Source organism: Phaethon aethereus (genome assembly GCF_964289735.1).
Source record: "Phaethon aethereus genome assembly, chromosome: 1".
Classification (NCBI taxonomy): Eukaryota; Metazoa; Chordata; class Aves; order Phaethontiformes; family Phaethontidae; genus Phaethon; species Phaethon aethereus.
The window spans coordinates 190,090,828-190,113,385 of NC_138575.1; the positions used below are offsets into that span (position 1 = coordinate 190,090,828).

Consider the following 22,558-nt stretch of genomic DNA (forward strand, 5'->3'; position numbering starts at 1 on the left):
GAATATTCACCAGACTTTGTCCTTGGAATGTATTTAGACAGGCCAAGGAAAAATACACCAACCACTTCAGATTAATTAAGTAGCTTGATTGGTTGTGCCACTAGCAACTTCCTTCAGCATTCAATGATGAAGCGATCCCTGGTATTTAATTAGCTGAAGAGGCACGCTGTTGTTATTAATATTCTCTGTGTCGTTGCACTAGAAACTTTGAGGGCCCAAGTACATACCCACATTCAGAGTCTGAAACTAACTCATCTGCTAATTTTCATTTTGACCTAGAACACAGCATGCACCTTCATGGTGGTGTGAGAGTTTTCGAAGCATGCAGTAACACTGAAAATGCTTACTCTAAATCACACACATCAAATTAAGTGGGACTTTTATTTTTCTTAGCAGTACAATCAGAAGAGCTCCATTTCACTGACACTACTTCAGCAACTGATTTTTTTTTAGTTCACCTCTTATCCCTTGATTCATAGTGGACAGATGACGCTCACATCCAAATGGCTCAAGCATTGAGGTATTTTGCATGGTGTTTGATGTGGTCATTAATAAATGTAGCAATGAAAAAATAGCTGTGATCATAACCCTAGAAAAGAACAACAAAGAAATTAGCAAATACATATAGTTCATGATAAAGCAATCATGCTAAGCTCTCTCCTAGGAAAGTGACTAACTTCACAGGTTAAGTATATATGAAGACTAGGAAGCTAAACAAACAGGAAGTACCTTAACCTGCCCTAATCTGGGCATGTAAATTACAGATGGGTAACAGCAAGCATCAGCTGCAGAGCGAGATGCAATCTGAGATAACAGTTCCCCTCACTGGCATGGTCCTCCCAGCAAAACACAGGGTATAAGGAGACCACAGCCCAGGTCTGAATTACTGCTCCAGCACCATGCTAAAATGACATGTAAGCCTTTGAACTACTCCACTTTGTCAGCACTAACTATGTATTTTGGTGCAGGGCTTATGACAAATCAGAGAGGACAATCCCTCATTGTCCACAGCTGAGCCCCTGACTGGGTCTGGCCTGAAGTTGTCAGTCACGTACAAAGACTCCAGTGCTCTCAGGACAGTGCTGGTCTGGGTCACTGCACTACAGGAAAGAACAATCCTTCCACCTGGGTCTTTAAATGAATCTAAGATTTCAAGCAGTTCCACACCTTTCCCGTTTACAAAAACACACACAAACTAAATCACGGAGTTTTACGCTAAACACAACACCCACAGTACAGATAAAGAATCCACCATCTGTCACTTGGCTTGTACAGTGACTGTGATACCTATTAAAATCATTAATGCTGCTTCTTCAGCCAACCACTGGCAGCCTGAGCGGGATCAAGCTTGAGGGATCAGCTTGTTGAAACTAAAATCATGACCCCACCTGGTGGTGAAAAACAGCTGAATCTGACGGATATTGCACTCCTTTGGTGGCTGATATTAAGGAAAATGTCACTTCTCACCCTCTTCCTCACTTGGCCAGGGACAGACTCACAAGTAAGTGAGAGCACGCCCCATTAAGAGACACCCTCTTCACTACCTGCCACATAGACCCAAAAATCACAAAGCAAGAACCCAACAATCAAGGACTGTAGAAGCAACTTGCCTGCTGCAGTCTAAAGACTACTGGGATTTTCCGCTCTGTGCAGGCAGCGATGAAGTTATCAGGCAATAACTGGCCCGCTGATAGGAACTGGTCATCTTTGCCTTGATCAATCAAAATGTCCAGGTGAGAGTCTGGATAGGACTTCACAAGTTGTGTAGCATCATATGCCTGCAGGAATAAAAGAGAAACAACAGTCAGTTACATACATTAGACTGGGCCAAATTTGCTGACTGCAAGAAAAGAATGGAATATATAGAGTACTGGGTGATACTGATGCAGACATCAAATTACACTTTGGAAGAGCAAAAAACCTGGGGAAATTCCAGACAACTGAAAAGTAATACCTACGTTTTAAAAATGGTAAATAGTACATTTAAGTAATTACCACGTTGTCAGTTTGACCAAAAAGAACATCCATCCCACGGCTAAATTCATACAGAATCAAAGAACAGCAATATAATCTAGTACCAATTCACATGCTAGAAACTAGATCCTGCCAAAATAACTTGGTATCTTGATGTAACTATTTTGGCAGCTAAGGGTCAAAACACCGCTGTAACACAACTGTGCTCATGGAAGGCATTTAACCTGAAGGTTACCATGATAATTTGCCCAAGAAAACTTTTCACAACTGAGAAACAAAAATGGTACATACATACAGCATAAATGAAAGACTGTTAACATACATGTCTCAAAATGTAACTGTGGATGGGGAACATGTGGTGTCCTGTGCTTGGTACATGCTCAAAAAAAAAAAAAAAAAAAATCCTTTAAATGGAGAAGACAAATCACCACCAGACAGCAAAATGCGAAGTCCTACACCAAGGCACCAGAGCCAGATAATGCCACCAGATCCAGAAATAACACTGCAATGGAAATGGGAGGTTGGACTCAGCAAAGCACTGTGGCCATGGTATAAAATGATCCATGCACATATTTACACGGCAATTTTAAGCAGAAATACAGTGATCAGAGGTCTAAGTCTATTCCTGATGCCTGCTGTTGATCTACTGGACTGGGTTTGCAGAATTCCTCCAACGCAAGTTAAGGGGCTAGAAAACTTTTTTTTTCCCCAAAAAATAAAATCATTATGTTAAGTGTAAGCAAGTTTAACTGGTGATTTCTAAAAATACAAACCACTCTATTAACAATTGTGAAAGCAGCTAGTGCTCTCCATTCCTGTAATGTTTTAAGCAGACTTGGATTTTTTCCTAAGAGATACTTTAATCCAATTTACAGGGATTTAAGTACAGCTTGTGTTTATTTACAAGAAAATCAGACTACCTGGTCATGATGATCCCTTCTAACTTAATTCTAGAAATACAGTGCAATGTTTATGCTGAGATTAAAAACACTGAAGGCTGCCCAAATAATGCAGCAACATGCATACAAACATTTTTGTATCTATCTTAGCTATTCACATACGACTACTTATATTTCAAAATTAGGGCCCTGGAGCTAAAGCCTAACTTTGTCTGGTTTAATCCTGTTCTACAGGATACCAATTTCCAAGTATCCAAGAGGCTCCTCTTCTAGATGCCTCCAGCAGGCTGCCCCTGCAGATGCCATGAGGCTCATCAATCTCTGAACAGTTTGCAGCAGTCTCTCTTTTCAGTCTACTACAAAAAACATCTGTTTTGTATATTGAGAACTGAGTTTTTGAGAGACAGGCCGTAGCCTAACTCTCTTTTAAAATGCTCACTGCCGTCATGGGTTAGAGAAAGTCTCAGACTGCTCATAATTCTTCTTAGCCCAGATTTTTCATAAAACAGGGAGGAATTTAGTCACTTTGATGAGAGCCTTCTATCTCATTTCATTTGTTATAAGCATCATCAGGCAACAGCAAGTCATACCCACCAGAAATATATAATGCTTAGGGGTGTAGCAAAAACAGCAGTACCAGCTCAGAGGCACCCCAGTTTTGTTCCAGACTCCTGCTGCGGTGTATTTACAGATCGCTCATTCATGTGTTATTAAAGGACTGCATTGCAACACATACCTCCCATTTGCTTACATCTGATCCCAGATATCCACCAAGGGCTTTCTTCCCCCACTGACACTGAATTGGGTTGCAGATAGGAGCAAATGCTGATACAGACTGTCCAGGAAGAAAGCATGAAAAAACCCACATGAGTTAAGAAACGTGATTTCATCTAACTAACAAGCAAATGAAAAGCCTTTTCAAAAATTGTTTTGAAGTTACTGCCAGAATCCAGGACTCCCTCAAACCTAATCGTTATCCTACTTCGGTCTTACTTGTCCTTTCTAGCCCCGCAGTTTTGCTTTCCTTTTTGTACATCAGCCAAGCTACAAAAGGCAGGGCTGGATGCCCTGTTCCCTCCCTTGCTGGGACATGTTGGCTTGCATTCCCTTCAGAGAAAGATCTTAAGTTTACTGTTGGGTCAGCATGGTCAGAGTGTGGGACCATTTCATCTCCAACTGGATTTTGGCAGAGCATAATGAAAGCCTGAGGCATAGGGCTGCTCAGCCAGCCTAAGCATGCAACAGTGTCTGGTGAATTTATGTTCCACCAGGATCAGGGGTCAAGAAAAGTGCATTTCAGATCACAACTCCAGGTTACTGGTGACAGAAGTGCAAGTCCTATTCTTATATTCTTATTTTGGATTTGGCCCTGGGACATCAATATTTCCACTCTTATATCAGGAGCTGCTGCCAGTTCTCCTGGATTTTGGTATTTTCAATTTAATGTTTAATTCTTTTAGATAATACAATTAACAGTTAAGTCCCAACAGTGAAAACGGAAATTTCTGAACTACGGGCTCCAAAAGATAAAAAGGAGAGATAAAAACCAACAACTTTACCTTACACTCAACTCTCTTATAATGCTAAGATAATGACACTGCGCAAACATTATGCTACTTTCCAAAATGCAGTTCCATTTTTGCAGCAGCTGACCACAAAGTGTAGGGCCAGAGCAGCCCACAAAAGGACTGATCCACAAAGGCAGAGCCCCTCACCTCTCAAACACCAATGCCTAATTCTCCCTCAGAAACGCATTTTACATAAGCGTATCTCCAAAGAGAAAAAATTTCTCTCAACCCTCGTGAGAATAAAGAAAAGGCAAATCAGTTCCAGCACGCTTGATTTAGGTTCAAGTAGAATACAAATGAACACAACTTCAGAATACCAAAATTCAGATACTCCAAAAAGCAATCTTTAGGAAAGCTGACATGCAAATCTGAAGGAGGGGGGAAAAGGGGCGGTGGGTTGGGGGGATGTCCACCTATCAGTTGGAGTTAACAGACTCTGCAACATATTCTAAGCAAACGCACATATAATGGTGGCAAAAGGCTTTGCTGGTAATAGAAGCTCCAAAATGAGTAAGACGATTTGAAAAGATATAGCAAATCCCACAACTAGATTTCTAGACAATACTGGCAGCATGAATTAACTCCAGAGCTAGAAGGGGCCTGTTTACATTTAAATATAACAATTGGTTTGGAAAAGCTGTAGCATCATCCAAAAGGAACTGAATTTTTAACTTCTAGAATTATCAGATTTTTTTAAACTTTACTGACATGCACATTCCAGAGTGGTGTTTGTGGCAATTTTCCATATTCTAATACTAGGTATCAATGAACTGCTACAATTAAAACTATTTATACATTTAATGCTATAACAGAACTTGGTATTGTTCTCTTTCTTTACTTCTATAGAAATCTGTATAAGCCTCAGTATACCTCATATAAGCTGTATTATATCTTACTTTGTACTTTCCAGGATTCTTCAGAGCAAGAATAAGAGCTCCATGACCTCCCATGGAATGCCCAGAAATAGACATCCGTTCAGGTTCAGTTGGAAAATTGGCATTTATTAGTTTAGGCAGCTGTAAAGGAACAACAGTGTAATAAAAACGTTAAAGCAACTTGAGTATGTTTAGGAAAAAAAGCACACAAATAACTAACATGTTTTAATGACAGGAAGCCACTGAAACCAAAGGCACATCTTTGGTTCTAGCCTGAGATTTGTGATCATGGCCTGAAACAATTTGAGTGGGACTGTAAACTCAAAAGAAAACAATTAATCTGATAATAAGTAACTCAAACTACCTCTACGGAAATCTATCATAACCCTGTAACACAAGATGTGGGCATTTCCTAGTAAACATAGCCTTATTTTAATAGATTCATAAATATGTATGTGCTCCTGTAAGTGACCAGAATGAAAAATTGTTCTTGGGCGATTATTTGCTTCCCATATTCCCATCAATTTTAGTTTTAATCCAGACCACACAAATCACATGCAGAGTAAACTGGACACTTACCTTTCCAATATATATCTCAAGGCCCATTTTTTACACCCAGTTAAAAAACAAAAGGAAGAAAACCACCATCCCACCCTCCCAAGACAGACAGTGAAAACAGTCTAAATAAGCAATACAACTGAAGTACTGGTGCAGTGAAATGCAGCGGGTTGTTTCAGAAGCAGCAGCGTAGACATTTTGCAAGAGCAGGGATTGCACAACTGATGAATCAAGATTAGAAGTGTAGGCCAACCCTGTGGCATCTCTGGCACGAAAGCAGACTCAAGGAGTTCCTCCTCAAGCCCTGCCAGGTGTTATCATCTCCGTGCTGCGGTTCTCTGCCTCCTCAGTTCTATGATGGTATCTGTTTGGTGAGGAAAGGCCTAACAACTGGATAAATCCAATCATCTAATAAATTCCTTTTATGAAAGAGGATAGCAAGAAAATGACAAACGATCCACAGGTTACCAAGATCACCTTAAGCAAGCTTTGGTGCTAGGAACAAAGAGCATCACCGAACCGCACCCTTTCTTTATCTTACCCAACACCACCAGGAGAACCCAGCAGCAAAATTACCTCATCCTTTATGTAGGAATACATTCTGTAGTTTGTTTTCCACGGATCTTCAGTGGCATCCACATAAAAACCAGCACCAGTGCCAAAATCCCAGCTTTCATCTTCTCCTTCAACATTGCAGCCACCTACCATGAAAATTCTTTCTATAGTTACTGTCTTTCCTTTACTAGATGCTTAGAATTGGAGAACCAACATATAAATCAGAAACTTGGGACACAAGTTTCTCAATCAACATGTCTCTACTCCTCCAATTATAAGACATTTCAGATTTTCATTCATTAGTACAGTGTTTTCAAGTGTTATTTCAACAACGCTTTCAAAATGCCACTTAGGTATTACCTACAGATGTGTCCAACTTCTAACCTGTTTCAGTATCCCTTCATAAATAAACATAACATACCGATCTCTCCTAAACAAATTCTGTAAAACTTCATCCAATTTACCCAGGTTGACACTTGCTAATTGGTGCTATCAGCTTATTTCAGTTATTAGAACCCATCCTACCAAGTACAAGAAACTATGTGAGAAACTGTAGAAAATTTTCTTTCCCCCAGAAGGACAGAACCATGTATCACCAAATGGTGTGTCCAGATCAGTTTATGGGCTTCAAATAATGTCTGCTACACCTCCCTTTTTAAGATTCAACAGCATAATAACACATACTGTTCCTATCATTTTTTAAGTATACAACTGTCCTGGTTTCAGCCAGGATAGAGCTGGTTTTCCTCACAGAAGCTAGTGTGAGACTGTGTTTTGGATTTGGGATGAGGAACTGTTGATAATGTGCTGATGTTTTGGGTTGTTGCTGAGCCGTCAAGGACAGTCCAGCTTCTTGTGCTGGCCTGCCAGCGAGCAGGCTGGGGGTGCACGGGGAGCTGGGAGGGGACACAGCCGGGACAGCTGACCCAGACTGGCCAAAGAGATATTCCCTACCATACGACGTCATGCCCAGTACATAAACTGGAGTTGGCCGGGGGGGCGGAAATCGCTGCTCGGGGACGGGCTGTCGATCACGGGGTGGTGAGCAATTTCTGTATTGGGCATCACTTGTTCTTATACATTCCTTTGTTGGTATTATCATTATTGTTCCCTTCTTTCTTTCTGTCCTATTAAACCGTGTTTATCTCAACCCACGAGGTTTTTCCTAATTCTCTCCCCCGTCCCGCTGTGGGAGGGAGAGTGAGCGAGCGGCTGCGTGGTGCTTAGTTGCCGGCTGGGGCTAAACCACGACAGTCCTTTTTGGCGCCCAACGTGGGGCCCGAGGCTTGAGATAATAACGGTTGCAGGTCACAATATCAGTTTGATTTGCATCATGCTCTCGTCTTTGCTGTACATGTTAAGGATCGGTGTTGGTTTCTGCGGGCTGCTGTACTCTGCAATGATTAGTAATGTCTCGCCTGTGAATTTTGTTTTTAGAGCACTGACCTTGAGCTTAATGTGGTATCATCTGAGCTCTGTACTAAAGCCGTTACTGTATTTTGGCTACAGTCTTGTGGAGACGATTAGCAATTATACTTCTGCCTCTGAAAGGTTTTTTATGGAGGAAATGCAGAATGGTACCTTTGATACCCTCTATCATAACATTTCCTCCTTCATCACAATAATTTTTCAGTATTTTGAACACCCTTGGCTGGTTAAAATACCTCTATTGCTACTTCTGGGGAACATGGTTTCAGTTTTGTCTAAGGTTGGCAAGCAATTTAAGAATATCACCCGGAGATCTGCCCCAAGGCTGGATAGTTATGAATGGCAGGGTGTGTGGAACAGCATGGGCAAATGCCTGGGGCGGTGGGCACCTCCGGTGTTTTGGAGCTTCACTCCCGAACAAGTGCAGAATCCTGATAAACTAGCAGAATATCTGGAAGAAGTATGCTGTCAGCCTGGCAGCTCCAAGGAGACACAAATCATTGCCATGTGCTGGGGCCTGGCCCATGCCTACCGAACCCTATTTAACACTATGCAAAGGGGAGAGGGGCTCTCTGGGTCTGATGGCAATGTGGCAGGCACTGTGACTACTCCAACCCCTGTGGCAGGCACTGTGACTACTCCAACCCCCACGGCGGGCACTGCCACTACTCCAACCCCCACGGCGGGCACTGTAGCTACTCAGACTGTTGCAGCTGAACCAGAGAACCAGCCCATCCCGGTATCAGTTGCCCCTGTACAAAAGAAGAAATCTTGGAAGCGGAAGTCAGCTCGTTTAGTAAGGGAGGAGGAAGATCCTGCTAAGAAGGAGCCAGAGGAAGAGAGTGAGGAGGCAGAGTGCTCTGAAGCAGGGCCATCACAAGCACGGAAGAGGGAAGAGAGCGAGTCATCGCTTGAAGAGGAGGAAGAAGAAGAACTTATAAAAGAGACGGTAACTACCCGATCTCTATCCCTGAGTGAATTGCGAGATATGCGAAAGGATTTCAGCCGTCGTCCAGGTGAGCACATTGTCACCTGGCTGCTCCGATGCTGGGATAATGGGGCCAGTAGCCTGGAATTAGAGGGTAGGGAAGCCAAGCAGCTGGGATCCCTTTCTAGGGAAGGGGGCATTGACAAAGCAATTGGAAAAGGTGCACAAGTCCTCAGCCTCTGGAGACGACTCCTATGGGGTGTGAAGGAAAGGTATCCCTTCAAGGAAGATGTTCTATGTCACCCAGGCAAGTGGACCACCATGGAGAAAGGTATCCAGTACCTGAGGGAGCTAGCGGTGCTGGAAGTGATTTATGGTGACTTGGACAATGGACAATCATCCAAAGATCCAGATGAAGTCAATTGCATGCAACCTATGTGGCGGAAGTTTGTACGGAGTGCACCATCATCATATGCCAACTCATTAGCAGTAATGGCCTGGAAGGACGGAGAGAGACCAACGGTGGATGAATTGGCTGGCCAACTCCGGCAATACGAAGAAAGTCTCTCTTCCTCCCTACGGGCCTGCGTCTCTGCTATAGAGAAACTGTCCCGAGAGTTCCGGCAATTCAAAGAGGATATGCCCTACCCTCCACCCATACGGACCAGTGTCTCAGCCATTAGGAGTAAGCGCTCTTCTGTTCAAGAGAGAAGATATAGAGGATACACACCACGAGCCACCCTGTGGTTTCAATTGCGTGACTACGGAGAGGACATGAGGAGGTGGGATGGAAAACCTACCTCGACCCTAGAGGCACGAGTACGCGAGCTGCAAGGAAAAACAATTACAAAAGGGGGTTCAGGTTCCTCGAGGAAAATCGTCGCTCCACTTTCCAGTGGGCAGCTTCCCAGAAAGAATAGAAGAGCTGATCTCACCTCTGATCCTCTTGAAGGGACTTCTGATTCCTATTTACAAGAAGTGGGTAACGAGTACTATGAGCAGGATTAGAGGGGCCCTGCCTCCAGCCAGGCGGAGGAGAGGGACAACCGAGTTTACTGGACTGTGTGGATTAGATGGCCTGGCACGTCAGACCCACAGGAATATAAGGCTTTAGTGGACACCGGTGCACAATGTACCCTGATGCCATCAAGCCATATAGGGGCAGAACCCATCTGTATTTCTGGAGTGACAGGGGGATCCCAACAGCTGACTGTACTGGAGGCTGAAGTGAGCGTAACTGGGAATGAGTGGCAGAAGCACCCCATTGTGACTGGCCCGGAGGCTCCGTGCATCCTGGGCATAGACTACCTCAGCAGAGGGTATTTCAAGGACCCAAAAGGGTACCGGTGGGCTTTTGGTATAGCTGCCTTGGAGACGGAAGAAATTAAACAGCTGTCCACCTTGCCTGGTCTCTCGGAGGACCCTTCTGTGGTGGGGTTGCTCAGGGTCAAAGAACAACAGGTGCCGATCGCTACCACAACAGTGCACCGGCGGCAATATCGCACCAACAGAGACTCCCTGATCCCCATCCATGAGCTGATTCGTCGGCTGGAGAGCCAAGGAGTGATCAGCAAGACTCACTCACCCTTCAACAGCCCCATATGGCCAGTGCGAAAGTCTAATGGAGAGTGGAGACTGACAGTAGACTATCGTGGCCTGAATGAAGTCACGCCGCCACTGAGCGCTGCTGTGCCGGACATGCTAGAACTTCAATATGAACTGGAGTCAAAGGCAGCCAAGTGGTACGCCACCATTGATATTGCTAACGTGTTTTTCTCGATCCCTTTGGCGGCAGAGTGCAGGCCACAGTTTGCTTTCACTTGGAGAGGTGTCCAATACACCTGGAATCGACTTCCCCAGGGGTGGAAACACAGCCCTACCATTTGCCATGGGCTGATACAAACTGCACTGGAACAGGGTGAAGCTCCAGAGCATCTGCAATACATTGATGACATCATCGTATGGGGCAACACAGCAGAAGAAGTTTTCGAGAAAGGGAAGAAAATAATTCAAGTCCTTCTGAAAGCTGGTTTTGCTATAAAGCAAAGTAAAGTCAAGGGACCTGCACAAGAGATCCAGTTTTTAGGAATAAAATGGCAAGATGGACGTCGACAGATCCCAACGGATGTGATCAACAAAATAACATCTATGTCTCCACCAACTAGCAAAAAAGAAACACAAGCATTTCTGGGTGTTGTGGGTTTCTGGAGAATGCATATTCCAAATTACAGTCTGATTGTAAGCCCTCTTTATCAAGTGACCCGGAAGAAGAACGATTTTAAATGGGGCCCTGAGCAACGACAAGCCTTCGAACAAATCAAACAGGAGATAGTTCATGCCGTAGCCCTCGGGCCAGTACGGGCAGGACAAGATGTTAAAAATGTGCTCTACACGGCAGCCGGGGAGAATGGCCCTACCTGGAGTCTCTGGCAGAAGGCACCAGGAGAGACTCGAGGTCGACCTCTAGGGTTTTGGAGTCGAGGATATAGGGGATCTGAGTCCCGCTATACTCCAACTGAAAAGGAGATATTGGCGGCATATGAAGGAGTTCGAGCTGCCTCAGAAGTGGTTGGTACTGAAGCACAGCTCCTCCTGGCACCCCGACTGCCGGTGCTGGGCTGGATGTTCAAAGGGAGGGTCCCCTCTACGCATCATGCGACTGATGCTACGTGGAGTAAGTGGGTCGCGCTTATTACACAGCGGGCTCGAATAGGAAATCTTAATCGCCCGGGAACCTTGGAAGTGATCATGGACTGGCCAGAAGGCAAAGATTTTGGAATATCACCGGAAGAGGAGGTGGCGCGTGCTGAAGAGGCTCCACCATATAATGAACTGCCAGAGAACGAAAGGCAATATGCCCTGTTCACTGATGGGTCCTGTCGTATTGTAGGCAAACATCGAAGGTGGAAAGCTGCTGTATGGAGCCCTATACGACGAGTTGCAGAAGTGGCTGAAGGACAAGGTGAATCAAGTCAGTTTGCAGAGGTGAAAGCCATCCAGCTGGCTTTAGATATTGCTGAACGAGAAAATGGCCAGTACTCTATCTTTATACTGACTCATGGATGGTAGCAAATGCTCTATGGGGGTGGCTGCAGCAATGGAAGCAGAGCAACTGGCAACGCAGAGGCAAGCCCATCTGGGCTGCTGAATTGTGGCAAGATATTGCTGCCCGACTAGAGAATCTCGTCATAAAAGTACGTCACGTAGATGCTCACGTACCCAAGAGTCGGGCCACCGAAGAACATCAAAACAACCATCAGGTGGATCAGGCTGCTAAGATTGAAGTGGCTCAGGTGGATCTGGACTGGCAACATAAGGGTGAATTATTTATAGCTCAGTGGGCCCATGACACCTCAGGCCATCAGGGAAGAGATGCAACATATAGATGGGCTCGGGATCGAGGGGTGGACCTGACCATGGATGCTATTGCACAGGTTATCCATGAATGTGAAACGTGTGCTGCGATCAAACAAGCCAAGCGGTTAAAGCCTCTCTGGTATGAAGGACGATGGTTGAAATATAAATATGGGGAGGCCTGGCAGATTGACTATATCACACTTCCACAAACTCGCCAAGGCAAGCGCTATGTGCTTACCATGGTGGAAGCAACCACCGGATGGCTGGAAACATACCCTGTGCCCCATGCCACCGCCCGGAACACTATCCTGGGCCTTGAAAAGCAAGTCTTATGGCGACATGGCACCCCCGAAAGAATTGAGTCAGACAATGGGACTCATTTCCGAAACAACCTCATAGACACCTGGGCCAAAGAGCACGGCATTGAGTGGGTGTATCATATCCCCTATCATGCACCAGCTTCCGGAAAAATTGAACGATACAACGGACTGTTAAAGACTACACTGAGAGCAATGGGTGATGGGACATTCAAAAATTGGGATAAACATTTAGCCAAAGCCACCTGGTTAGTCAACACTAGGGGATCTACTAATAGAGCCGGCCCTGCCCAATCAAAACTTCTACGTACTGTAGAAGGGGATAAAGTCCCTGTGGTGCATGTGAGAAACATGCTGGGGAAGACAGTCTGGGTTACTCCTGCATTAGGAAAAGGCAAACCCATTCGTGGGATTGCCTTTGCCCAGGGACCTGGGTGCACTTGGTGGGTAATGCGGAAGGATGGGGAAGTCCGATGTGTACCTCAAGGAGACTTGATTTTGGGTGAAAACAGTCAATGATTTGAATTGTATTATGTTAATTGTTCAGAATGACATTACTACTATGGCTGCTATCTACCATATCAATGGTATTATAGTAAGAATCACCCAGACTGATGAAGAATGAGCTTCACTGAAACCAAGCAACGTGCAGCAGTGATGAAACCAGAACTGGCTTCAGCAGCTTGCGCCCAACAAATCCCTCGAGATCGACATCTTCGACCTGCAGATCATGGACATGGACCGTGCCAGATGACAATCCAACACCACATACCATCTCCCCTGCCCTGAGAGACTGCTATGATGGATGAAGCCCAGAGTCATGGACTGACTGAACTCCATAGACATTTTAAGTGATGGCCCATGGACTAAGAGAGTGATATCTGTGTGTATATATTAAAGGACAGGAAGAGTAATAATGAATAATTGGAATGTATTGAAAAGTATAGGACCTGGGCATGACGTAAATGGTATGGAATAAGGGGTGGATACTGTCCTGGTTTCAGCCAGGATAGAGCTGGTTTTCCTCACAGAAGCTAGTGTGAGACTGTGTTTTGGATTTGGGATGAGGAACTGTTGATAATGTGCTGATGTTTTGGGTTGTTGCTGAGCCGTCAAGGACAGTCCAGCTTCTTGTGCTGGCCTGCCAGCGAGCAGGCTGGGGGTGCACGGGGAGCTGGGAAGGGACACAGCCGGGACAGCTGACCCAGACTGGCCAAAGAGATATTCCCTACCATACGACGTCATGCCCAGTACATAAACTGGAGTTGGCCGGGGGGGCGGAAATCGCTGCTCGGGGACGGGCTGTCGATCACGGGGTGGTGAGCAATTTCTGTATTGGGCATCACTTGTTCTTATACATTCCTTTGTTGGTATTATCATTATTGTTCCCTTCTTTCTTTCTGTCCTATTAAACCGTGTTTATCTCAACCCACGAGGTTTTTCCTAATTCTCTCCCCCGTCCCGCTGTGGGAGGGAGAGTGAGCGAGCGGCTGCGTGGTGCTTAGTTGCCGGCTGGGGCTAAACCACGACAACAACTTTGCCTTTTCTGCAAGTCATTTCATTGCTCCCACCTATAACTCCTCATAAAACTTAAGTAATTTCTTCTTTCAATAACTGCAGGGTTGCATCCTCTTTTCCAAGGCTACACTTTCAAACTAAATTTGCAGATGTCTCCTTGAAAGTCAATACATTCCATCCAGTCCTCTCTTACTCTCCCTTTGATTAGCCTGTGATTTACCAGCCTGGTTTGCAGAACAGAATGTAATATTTCAAGGTATATGTGACAGGAAATAATGGCCTCCCTTTCTCCAAAATGTTCCTAGTTTCTGCAACCCAAAATTACATGGGCTTTCACCACTGTCAGGTTACACTGCAAACCTATGTGTAATTTGACAGTCTCTGACAATTTGTGCAGAGATACCTGCCACCCTGTCACAGTGTGAAATCAGATTTTTACAAGGATCAAGGTTGAGCTTGCTCTAGTGATGTGCCCTTGAACACTGATTTTGTAACTCAACGGTCCAGCAGTCACAGGGACTGGGGGTGCTTACATAACATGTTGGATATAAAAAGTCTATCTTTGGTCCCTCAGAGATAGACAAAAACTCAGAAAGTCCTGCCAAGCAATGAAGGCAATGCTGATTTTCCTAAAAGAAATTTAAGCGAAGCCTTGAAAAAAACAAAATTTGAAAAGGAACCTGCAAAATACTGCTCAGCACACCTGTGTGGAAAAGCAAACTTCTACGAAGAAGGAAAAGTAAAGTCTATCAGGGCCTGACAGAGGGTCTGTAATGACAGGTATTTCATGTTTTCATGCAGCCTTTTTCCCCATACAGATACATCTCCTAGCTCCTGGAAGGTAATTCTCATGGTGAAACCCAGGCACAGGTTGCCCAGAGAGGTGGTGGAATGCCCCATCCCTGGAAACATGCCAGGTCAGGTTGGATGAGGCTCTGGGCAACCTGGTCTAGTTGAAGATGTCCCTGCTCATTGCAGGGGGATTGGACTAGATGACCTTTAAAGGTCCTTTCCAACACAAACTATTCTTTGATTCTTTGTAGTCGTAACTACACAGTTATAAAGCACATATAAGCCTTTTCACTACATATGCTCAGATCTCTTAAATTTGTGATAACATTTGAACTGTTCTTCACTTGTTTCTCCAGACAGCTCAAAGAGATTTAAGAACATCTGGGGTCTCTGAGCTACAAACTATGAGTATAATAGGAAACACATCCTGAAATTCATCTAGATAGCAGAGCAATCCGGATCAGTTATTAGACTAAAAGGAAGAGAGAAGCTGCAAAGAGGATTTTGAAAGAAAATGGACAAACTATGAACTACACATTGGTAGACACAACTTACACAGACAACAACGAAAACAAGTCCCAGTTTAATTACCCAGTGTGAATAATGCAAAGGCTAGGTGCCCATCTCTAGCCTGTAGCAAATAGCAACAATGAAGTGTAAAGTTCATTAATACACAAGTTTTGCTCTTCTGCCCCTCTTCTTCAGTAGAAACATGCATTTCTGTTCTTTGACCTGACACAACTTCAAAACCTAGATATGAAAAATATTTTCTGGAAAGACCACCACTTCATACCCTTATTACCTGTGTTCAGATCTGACCCACTAAAGCTTGGGAAACAGTAGAAGACTGCCACCTTTGTATACAGCACTCAGGAGACTTTAGCAGAATACAGCAAATACTAAACATAATACACTGAATCCCCAGATGACTGTATTTTCTGTAACTGCAGATCCAGCATTTTCAGGTTTCCCAAACCACACATAAGCTCAGCCTTAGACAAATAACAGTGCATTTAAAAAAGCCATTCATCAGCAGTCTATTGCAGCTGCAGGGCAGAAGGGTTTCTGGTTTGCTTTTCTAAGTATCGGAATCCTCTGGAGACATCTATCTAATCAGCTTTAGAAGACAGAATACAATAAAGAGTCAACATTACATCTTTGTGTGACAACACAGTTCTGCAGATTTTTTAAAGTCTCAGCAAGCCACAAAGTGCAGGCAAGTGTCCCTGATAACACAGGCCTCTTGCTTTCCTTTTCTTCCCTCTCCTCCTTCGTGCTGAACTCAACAACCCCTTTGTTTTAGTTTTAGTGCCGTGACAATACAAGAGTTTCAAATGTCAAACCAAATTGTTAAGAATATAGACAATATAATCTAGCAAACAATGCAAGACGTAGAGGTGAGGTCATATTGTCCAGAGAAGGGCAACAAAGATGGTGAGGGGTCTGGAGCACAAGTCTTATGCGGAGCGGCTGAGGGAACTGGGGTTGTTTAGTCTGAAAAAGAGGAGGCTGAGAGGAGACCTTATCGCTCTCTACAACTACCTGAAAGGGGGTTGTGGCGACGAGGGTGTTGGTCTCTTCTCCCAAGTAATTAGTGATAGGACAAGAGGAAATGGCCTCAAGTTGCGCCAGGGGAGGTTTAGATTGGATATTAGGAAAAATTTCTTCACTGAGAGAGTGGTCAGGCATTGGAACAGGCTGCCCAGGGAGGTGGTGGAGTCGCCATCTCTGGAAGTGTTCAAAAAACGTGTGGATGTGGCGCTTCAGGACATGGTTTAGGGGACATGGTGGCGCTGGATTAATGGTTGGACTTGATGATCTTGAAGGTCCTTTCCAACCTAGTGATTCTGTGATTCTGTGATTCTGTGATATTCTGACTCAGGTGGGCAACACATTTTGTAGAAAACTGCTGCACTCCATTCTTTGAGGACAGAGGCATTGTACTTCAGTGTAATGACTGTTACCATGTCTCTTGTTAAAACTTACGTGGGCTTGTGTCTGGTGCGACTACAATAAGGCCGTGTTCAGCTGCAGCTTGATGAAAACCAGCTTTTGTTATAAAATTCTGTTCTGTGCAAGTTAACCCTAGAGAAATAAAATATTATTGGTTACATATTGCTCACAGCACACCAATTTCAAAAAACCTTTTTGACAGAAAAGGTTTTGAAAAACAAGAGGGATTCCTACCTCTATAAACATGGTAAAGTCTTTTCACCAGGTTCAGCAACACTTAATAATCCACAGAAACAGACACAGTGGCACATTCACATCTAGTCATTCTTACAAAACAGACACAGTGGCACGTTCGCATCTAGTCACACTAACATTTGATCAAAACCAGGACAAGGTGTACTCTGTACCCCCTTGAGCGCCTACTCATGTGGCACATACAGTTTCCTCAAGTGCTGTGTATTTAAATCCACTGACTACAGACACTGTTGCTAAGGTTAACAGTGTTAACTTCTGACATCTATCCCTGCAACTATATTTTTCTCTCTACCGCCACTTCAGCTGTTTGCATTACAGAATTATACATGTGGTCTGACAAATCTTACATCCTTTAGACAGGATAAAGGCCTGTCAGGACTTTGGCTCCAAAAGCCCCAGCAATTCATGTCTTTTGTACTGCAGCAGGCCCAACTGAAGTCCAATTACAAATAAATAATACTGCACACCAATATTTCATTTTTAATTCACTGTGCCATTTGAGAGGGGTTAATGATTCTAGTTTTCTCTGAGGAGAAGCTGCAAATAACCTAATCTGACTGATAGACTAGCCAAGATAGCATGGTTTAGATTAAAAAAAAAATGTGCTGCATGACTCGGAGGTCTTCAGACAATTTTGGTGCTTTCTACTTCAAGGGGAAACATTTTTACCCCGTACACTATCATTCTACAAATCAGATCTACTAGCTATTTTGTGAACTTAATACATACAAGGAATATAGTCTCCATACTACCAGTCAATTCTCCAACTTTCTAAGCATGAGTCTCAATAAAGCAACTCCTTAAAATTAGAGAACAGACATAGCTTCTGCTTTTCACTTTGAATAACAGGAAAAAAAAAAGGATGTAATTAATTAATTAATCCTGGAGCCATCACCAACATGTATCTGACCATTTTGAAAGCAATGCCTTAACATTATTTATGCACTTTTGATGCAAGACCCAGCACTGTGGGAGATGACACGAACAGGGCAGAGGAACAATGCCAAGATAACCAGGAGTGCATGTTTGTCCACACAGTCTTATCCTAGCTTGCCTTATATCCAGCAAGACAGCAGCTGGATAGGACAGCTGGATGGAACACTGCAGGAGCTAGAGCGATGAAGGAATGATGCTGTTGATGAGACGGCTTCACTCCTGCCACACAACCCTCTTCAGCCCCTGGCCTTTTCTGATCCCACCTCACTCTAGATGTGCGTGCGCCAAGGCAGCTAACAGCACCTTGAAAAATGGCACTCAGATAAAGTTGGGGTCCAGAGGACAAATTTGCTGGCTGCCATGGGCCAGATTTTGCCCCCTACCCTGTTAGCTGAAGCAGCCTGACATAGACAAAGGGATGCAGGAGGTGTCCCAATGCGAAGGCCTTTCAGGAGAACCTTTAAATACATATGTTTTAGAACAAAAAGTATGTAAACTCTGGAACAAAACAGTAGAACATTTTGAAAACTGAGCCTTTTAGAACACAATCTGGTAGGCAGCTGGCCCTGAGGCCAGCTGCATCCAACTTTATCAAAATACACTCGAAGTAAACGTGTATTCCAGAAGACCATCTTTTGTGGAATGCACAAGCTGCCCCTGTAGCATCTCTACACCTGGTTTTCAGTAACTGTAGTAGTGCAGTAGCTTAAACATGCTTAAGATTATCTTTTTTAAGTTACTGAAATTCAGTTACTTACCCGAGAGCCAGTACAGCACAGGACACTTTCCAGTTTCTGCTTTTGGAGGCAAGTAGATTCCAAATTTCATTTTGCATTTTAGCTCTGCACTGTATTAATAAAATACTCCTTGTTATCATCTATACTTAATTAACAAGGCCACTAACATTAAAAAAAGAAAGTTGTATCAATGCATTTCATTCAAAGGGAGACTGGGTCACTGAATTATAACAACTAAGTTAAATGAAGTGAAAAGCAATTTTAAAATTTGAATTGACAACAGCTAACTTTCCTACCTTGTCCTGAATATACTTAAAACAGAGACTTACAAACAAGCCACATTTTTGCAGTGCTGCTAACCCAGAACAGTTTGCAAATTGAATTTTGAACCCCAGCAATATTTAACTTGAGTTTCGCCTATTAAATTGGAGAGTAATTTTTACTGATGAACACGTCCACATGACTTGCAGAACACACACTGCAGAGCATGCCCCAGCAAGAGAGGTTTTCAGTCTGCTAAGGCTACAGACTGATTGCCCAGTTAATACTAAAGCCTAAAACTGCCAATAAAAGCTTATCTAAGCATAACTAGTGATATTTTTTCCTTTGGCTCAGAAATGAAAAAAACAAAACCACGTCTCTTTCTGTTCATCTTCATCAAACAACAATCCATCTACCGCATCTGCCTGCTCACAGCATTTTTCAAGAGTGCATAGAAGTGAAATATCCAGTAGAGTGAATGGAACTTTGTACACATAGCAAATGTCTGTGATGCAAACAGGACAACCCAAAGTAATGGAGCTTCATTTTCAAAAGTAAAAATACTGGCTCCCCATATCAGATCTGCAGCACTAAGTACACTAGACTGTTAAACATTAACACAGAAATGCAAGAACACAGCCAATTCAGCAGTAGACAGCATTCCGTACTGAAATACAGATATTAGTGAGAACACACTATTTTCCTGCAGACTGAGAACACTGACAGCAATGACAGTATGGATTCATAGACCCATGCCAAACATCTAGGTTGCTTTTGTAGTGTTTACCTGTCATGTTCAAACACCTTCTGGAAACCCTCAAAGCATTTATTGCTGGAAACTTGTTTCAGTGCCATGACTTTAACTGAAAAAAAAAAAAAAAAAAGGAGTAAGTTAAATTTGAAAATAAAACATTCCTGGACTTGTAGTGAGTTATGAGAACAGAAAAGCTGAATACAACTTAAAACATCTTTGTTTAATGCCACAGTTTTTCAGAAAAAAGAATCTCCTGCAAACACTTTCTAGTATTTCATTAACTTTCTATTTCCCCAAGGAAATGGGGGGAGGGGGAAATGAAGTCTTGCGAGCAGAATAAAGCCTTCCTGCTTTCCTACAGACCCACATCTCCAACCACCTTTACCTCTGCAGCAACCATAGCTTGCTCTCGTTCTACCAATACTGCTACCGGACAAGAAATCTCACATGCTGTGGTTAGCCTGGAGCTGCCTGTAATGAGTGGCCACGCCGCTGCCTCCACGATGACCATGCAGGAGATAACCTGCTCCCACCTTTCCTTTGCTGTGTGCCAGTACCCAGCCACTAACTACCACAATACTGAGGACTGTAATCATCTTTGATGGAAATTAATTACCTTATTCTAAAAGTCTGGGGGACAGCAGAAACACAGGCCTCAGAGAGAAGCAGAAGGCTTATTTCCACAGGAAACAGTATGAAAAATACAAGCAAAGGAAAAGTCATGGGCGTTTTAAAACAGCTGGGAGTGCCCTCAAGGCAAACTTGCTAAGGAAACTCAGGAAGGTTGACACAAATGGAGGCGCTGTCAGTTTGCATGGAAAGTAAGGCCAACTAGGCAGCCGAAAGGGGAAGAGGCCTGAAGGGTCGGCACACAAGAAAATCCTGAGGAGATACCGGGAAACAAACGTCAAAATGAAAACGTTCCCTCCCTCAGACCTGCACACTCCTACGGTGCATCGCGCAGGAAAAACGGACAACCCTCGGGGCCTCTTCATTGTCTTCTACCACCCCCGTGGGGCTGGAGTCGCGGGGCGCCCATCCCGACGGCAGCACCAAGCCAGGCCCGCTGCAGAGGCACGCAGGCCCCGAGCGGCTCGGGACACCCGTTTCCACACAACCAGTCCTGCCCGCTGCACCAAAGCGGCTCTCCCGTTCCTCCATTTTCACCCTCCCGCCCTCGGGTATACCCACAGGCAGCGATCCCGTCCCCTCGCCCGCCCGCCGGCTGGGCCCGAGGGCCCGCACGGGCCTGCCGCAGCCGCCCGGCTCAGCGCGCAGTGAGGCCCCGACCCGGCCGCAGGCCGCCGCGCTCCCCGTTCCGAACTGCCCTCCCCGGCGCCGGCTCGGCGCCCCCTTCCCCCAGTCCCTTACCGCGGAGGAGCGTCGGGGCTGAGCGGCGGACGACGCGGGCGGGGGAGACAGCCCCTCTGCGGGCGCGGTCTCCCACCGCCCCGCCCGCGTCCCCGGCCCGCCCCGGGCCCGCGGCGGGGCCTGCCGTGCTGCGGCCTCCGCCCAGCAAACGTGTACGTTCCGCGGAGAGAGCGCGGGGAGCCGGCCCTGTCGGGGGGGGGGAGGGGGGGCGCAGGTGCTGCTGTCCTCCTCCTCCTCTTCCTCCTCCTCTGCGTCAGGGGCTTCTCCAGCTCTTCCGCCCGGGGCCGGCGGGGAGCGGCTGCGTGCGGCCTTGGCACCTTCGTGCACCAGTGCTGCAGAGGTGGTCTTCCCAGCTGTAAAAGAAGAAAATCTAGAACTGTAAGGTGAAGAAAGAAAGAAAGAGTTAGTCCAGAGAATCTGATAATAGCGAACTATTAAAAGCAGCAAGTATTTCTGTTGGAATTACTTTCCCTCAACCACCAAGACCTCAAGGGGGAAAAAACTTGCTGAAGCAGCCTGACCCGGACCGCATCATTAAATTTTAAATGTGTTGCCCCTTCTCAGCATTTCAGTGTTTGTCCAGGCAACTGCCACCTGATGGATTCCTAGTTTTATAATGAAACCAAAGTCTAGTTTAGGTACTTTTCGTCATGACACTTCACTTGCGAGGTCACAAAGGGAAGAAGAGATTTGGCAGTACTTTCATCTTATTCATAACCCAAATTCTTCCCACTTCCTGCTGTTAAAGGGTTTGTATTGTGGGTTTTTTTTAGTTTGCAATTAAACATGCCCATTAGTTGCCAAAAAAGTGTCTTCAGCAAAGCAGTCTTCCTCTTTTTAGTTTCATACCATGAACTGCATTAACAGTGGCTATTTTTGCCCCTAACATTTTGCAGTCTGATCATCCGTTCTTTTGCCAATGTGATAATAATTCATTTCTATCTTGAATCCGTAATTCTAGCAAGATGCAGTACCAACAACTTTTTCCCGCTGTTACCTTCTACTCTCCCTCAGCAGATCCGTTTGTACTGCAGCTGCTGGACTCTGGACCTGGGCCACCCATCCTGCCTTCCAGAGCATCTTTCCCTTTCTGTCTCTCTACTTGGATGTAGCTGGTGCAAATAATCTGTCTCTGAGCTGTTTAAACTTTCTTCTCTCAGCTTTTCTTTTTACAAGCCAGGTTTAATTTGACATGAATCAAATTCTTCACTAGTATTTCTCAAACACTCTTCAGGTTATTCCTTCCATCTCTATCTGTGTGTGTTTTGTAGGTCTTTTAATGCGACTCTCACTAGCAAGATGTTGCCCAGTTAGTTCATTATTTTATCTACACTTTAGCCAGTCTCTTTTTCTCTCTTGTATATATAGTCAGCTGTCATAAGCACATCTCATTTTCCATGGTATCTGCAATTGGTTTTAGCTATTTCTGTCTTGTCAGTATAAAACCTGCCTACTTCAGCACTGATAAGCTTTTGATGTGTTCCTGGTCTTCCTGTCCAAGTCCCTTAGATAAACCTCTGTC

General features: G+C 44.7%; 1 protein-coding gene across 1 annotated transcript; it reads right to left on the reverse strand.

Moving 5' to 3' along the window:
* Window positions 1-362: 362 nt before the first annotated feature.
* On the reverse strand, window positions 363-20,242 carry ESD (esterase D). The gene is made up of 8 exons (XM_082013211.1): window positions 19,699-20,242; window positions 18,672-18,760; window positions 16,756-16,854; window positions 6,451-6,575; window positions 5,338-5,457; window positions 3,610-3,708; window positions 1,611-1,778; window positions 363-589 (listed from the first exon to the last, which is right to left on the reverse strand). Exons 1-8 carry the CDS (start codon window positions 19,764-19,766, stop codon window positions 509-511), a joined length of 849 nt encoding a protein of 282 aa, XP_081869337.1. The 5' UTR covers window positions 19,767-20,242; the 3' UTR covers window positions 363-508.
* Window positions 20,243-22,558: the final 2,316 nt, after the last annotated feature.

Excerpts from the sequence above, each read along its gene's own strand:
- ESD (XM_082013211.1), bottom strand. The coding sequence starts at position 19,766 with ATGGCACTGAAACAAGTTTCCAGCAATAAATGCTTTGAGGGTTTCCAG. Across the intron at positions 16,855-18,671 it reads TGTGCTGTACTGGCTCTCGG|GGTTAACTTGCACAGAACAG; the intron begins GTAAGTAACTGA and ends TTATTTCTCTAG. Across the intron at positions 590-1,610 it reads TAGTCTTTAGACTGCAGCAG|GGTTATGATCACAGCTATTT; the intron begins GCAAGTTGCTTC and ends GTTCTTTTCTAG.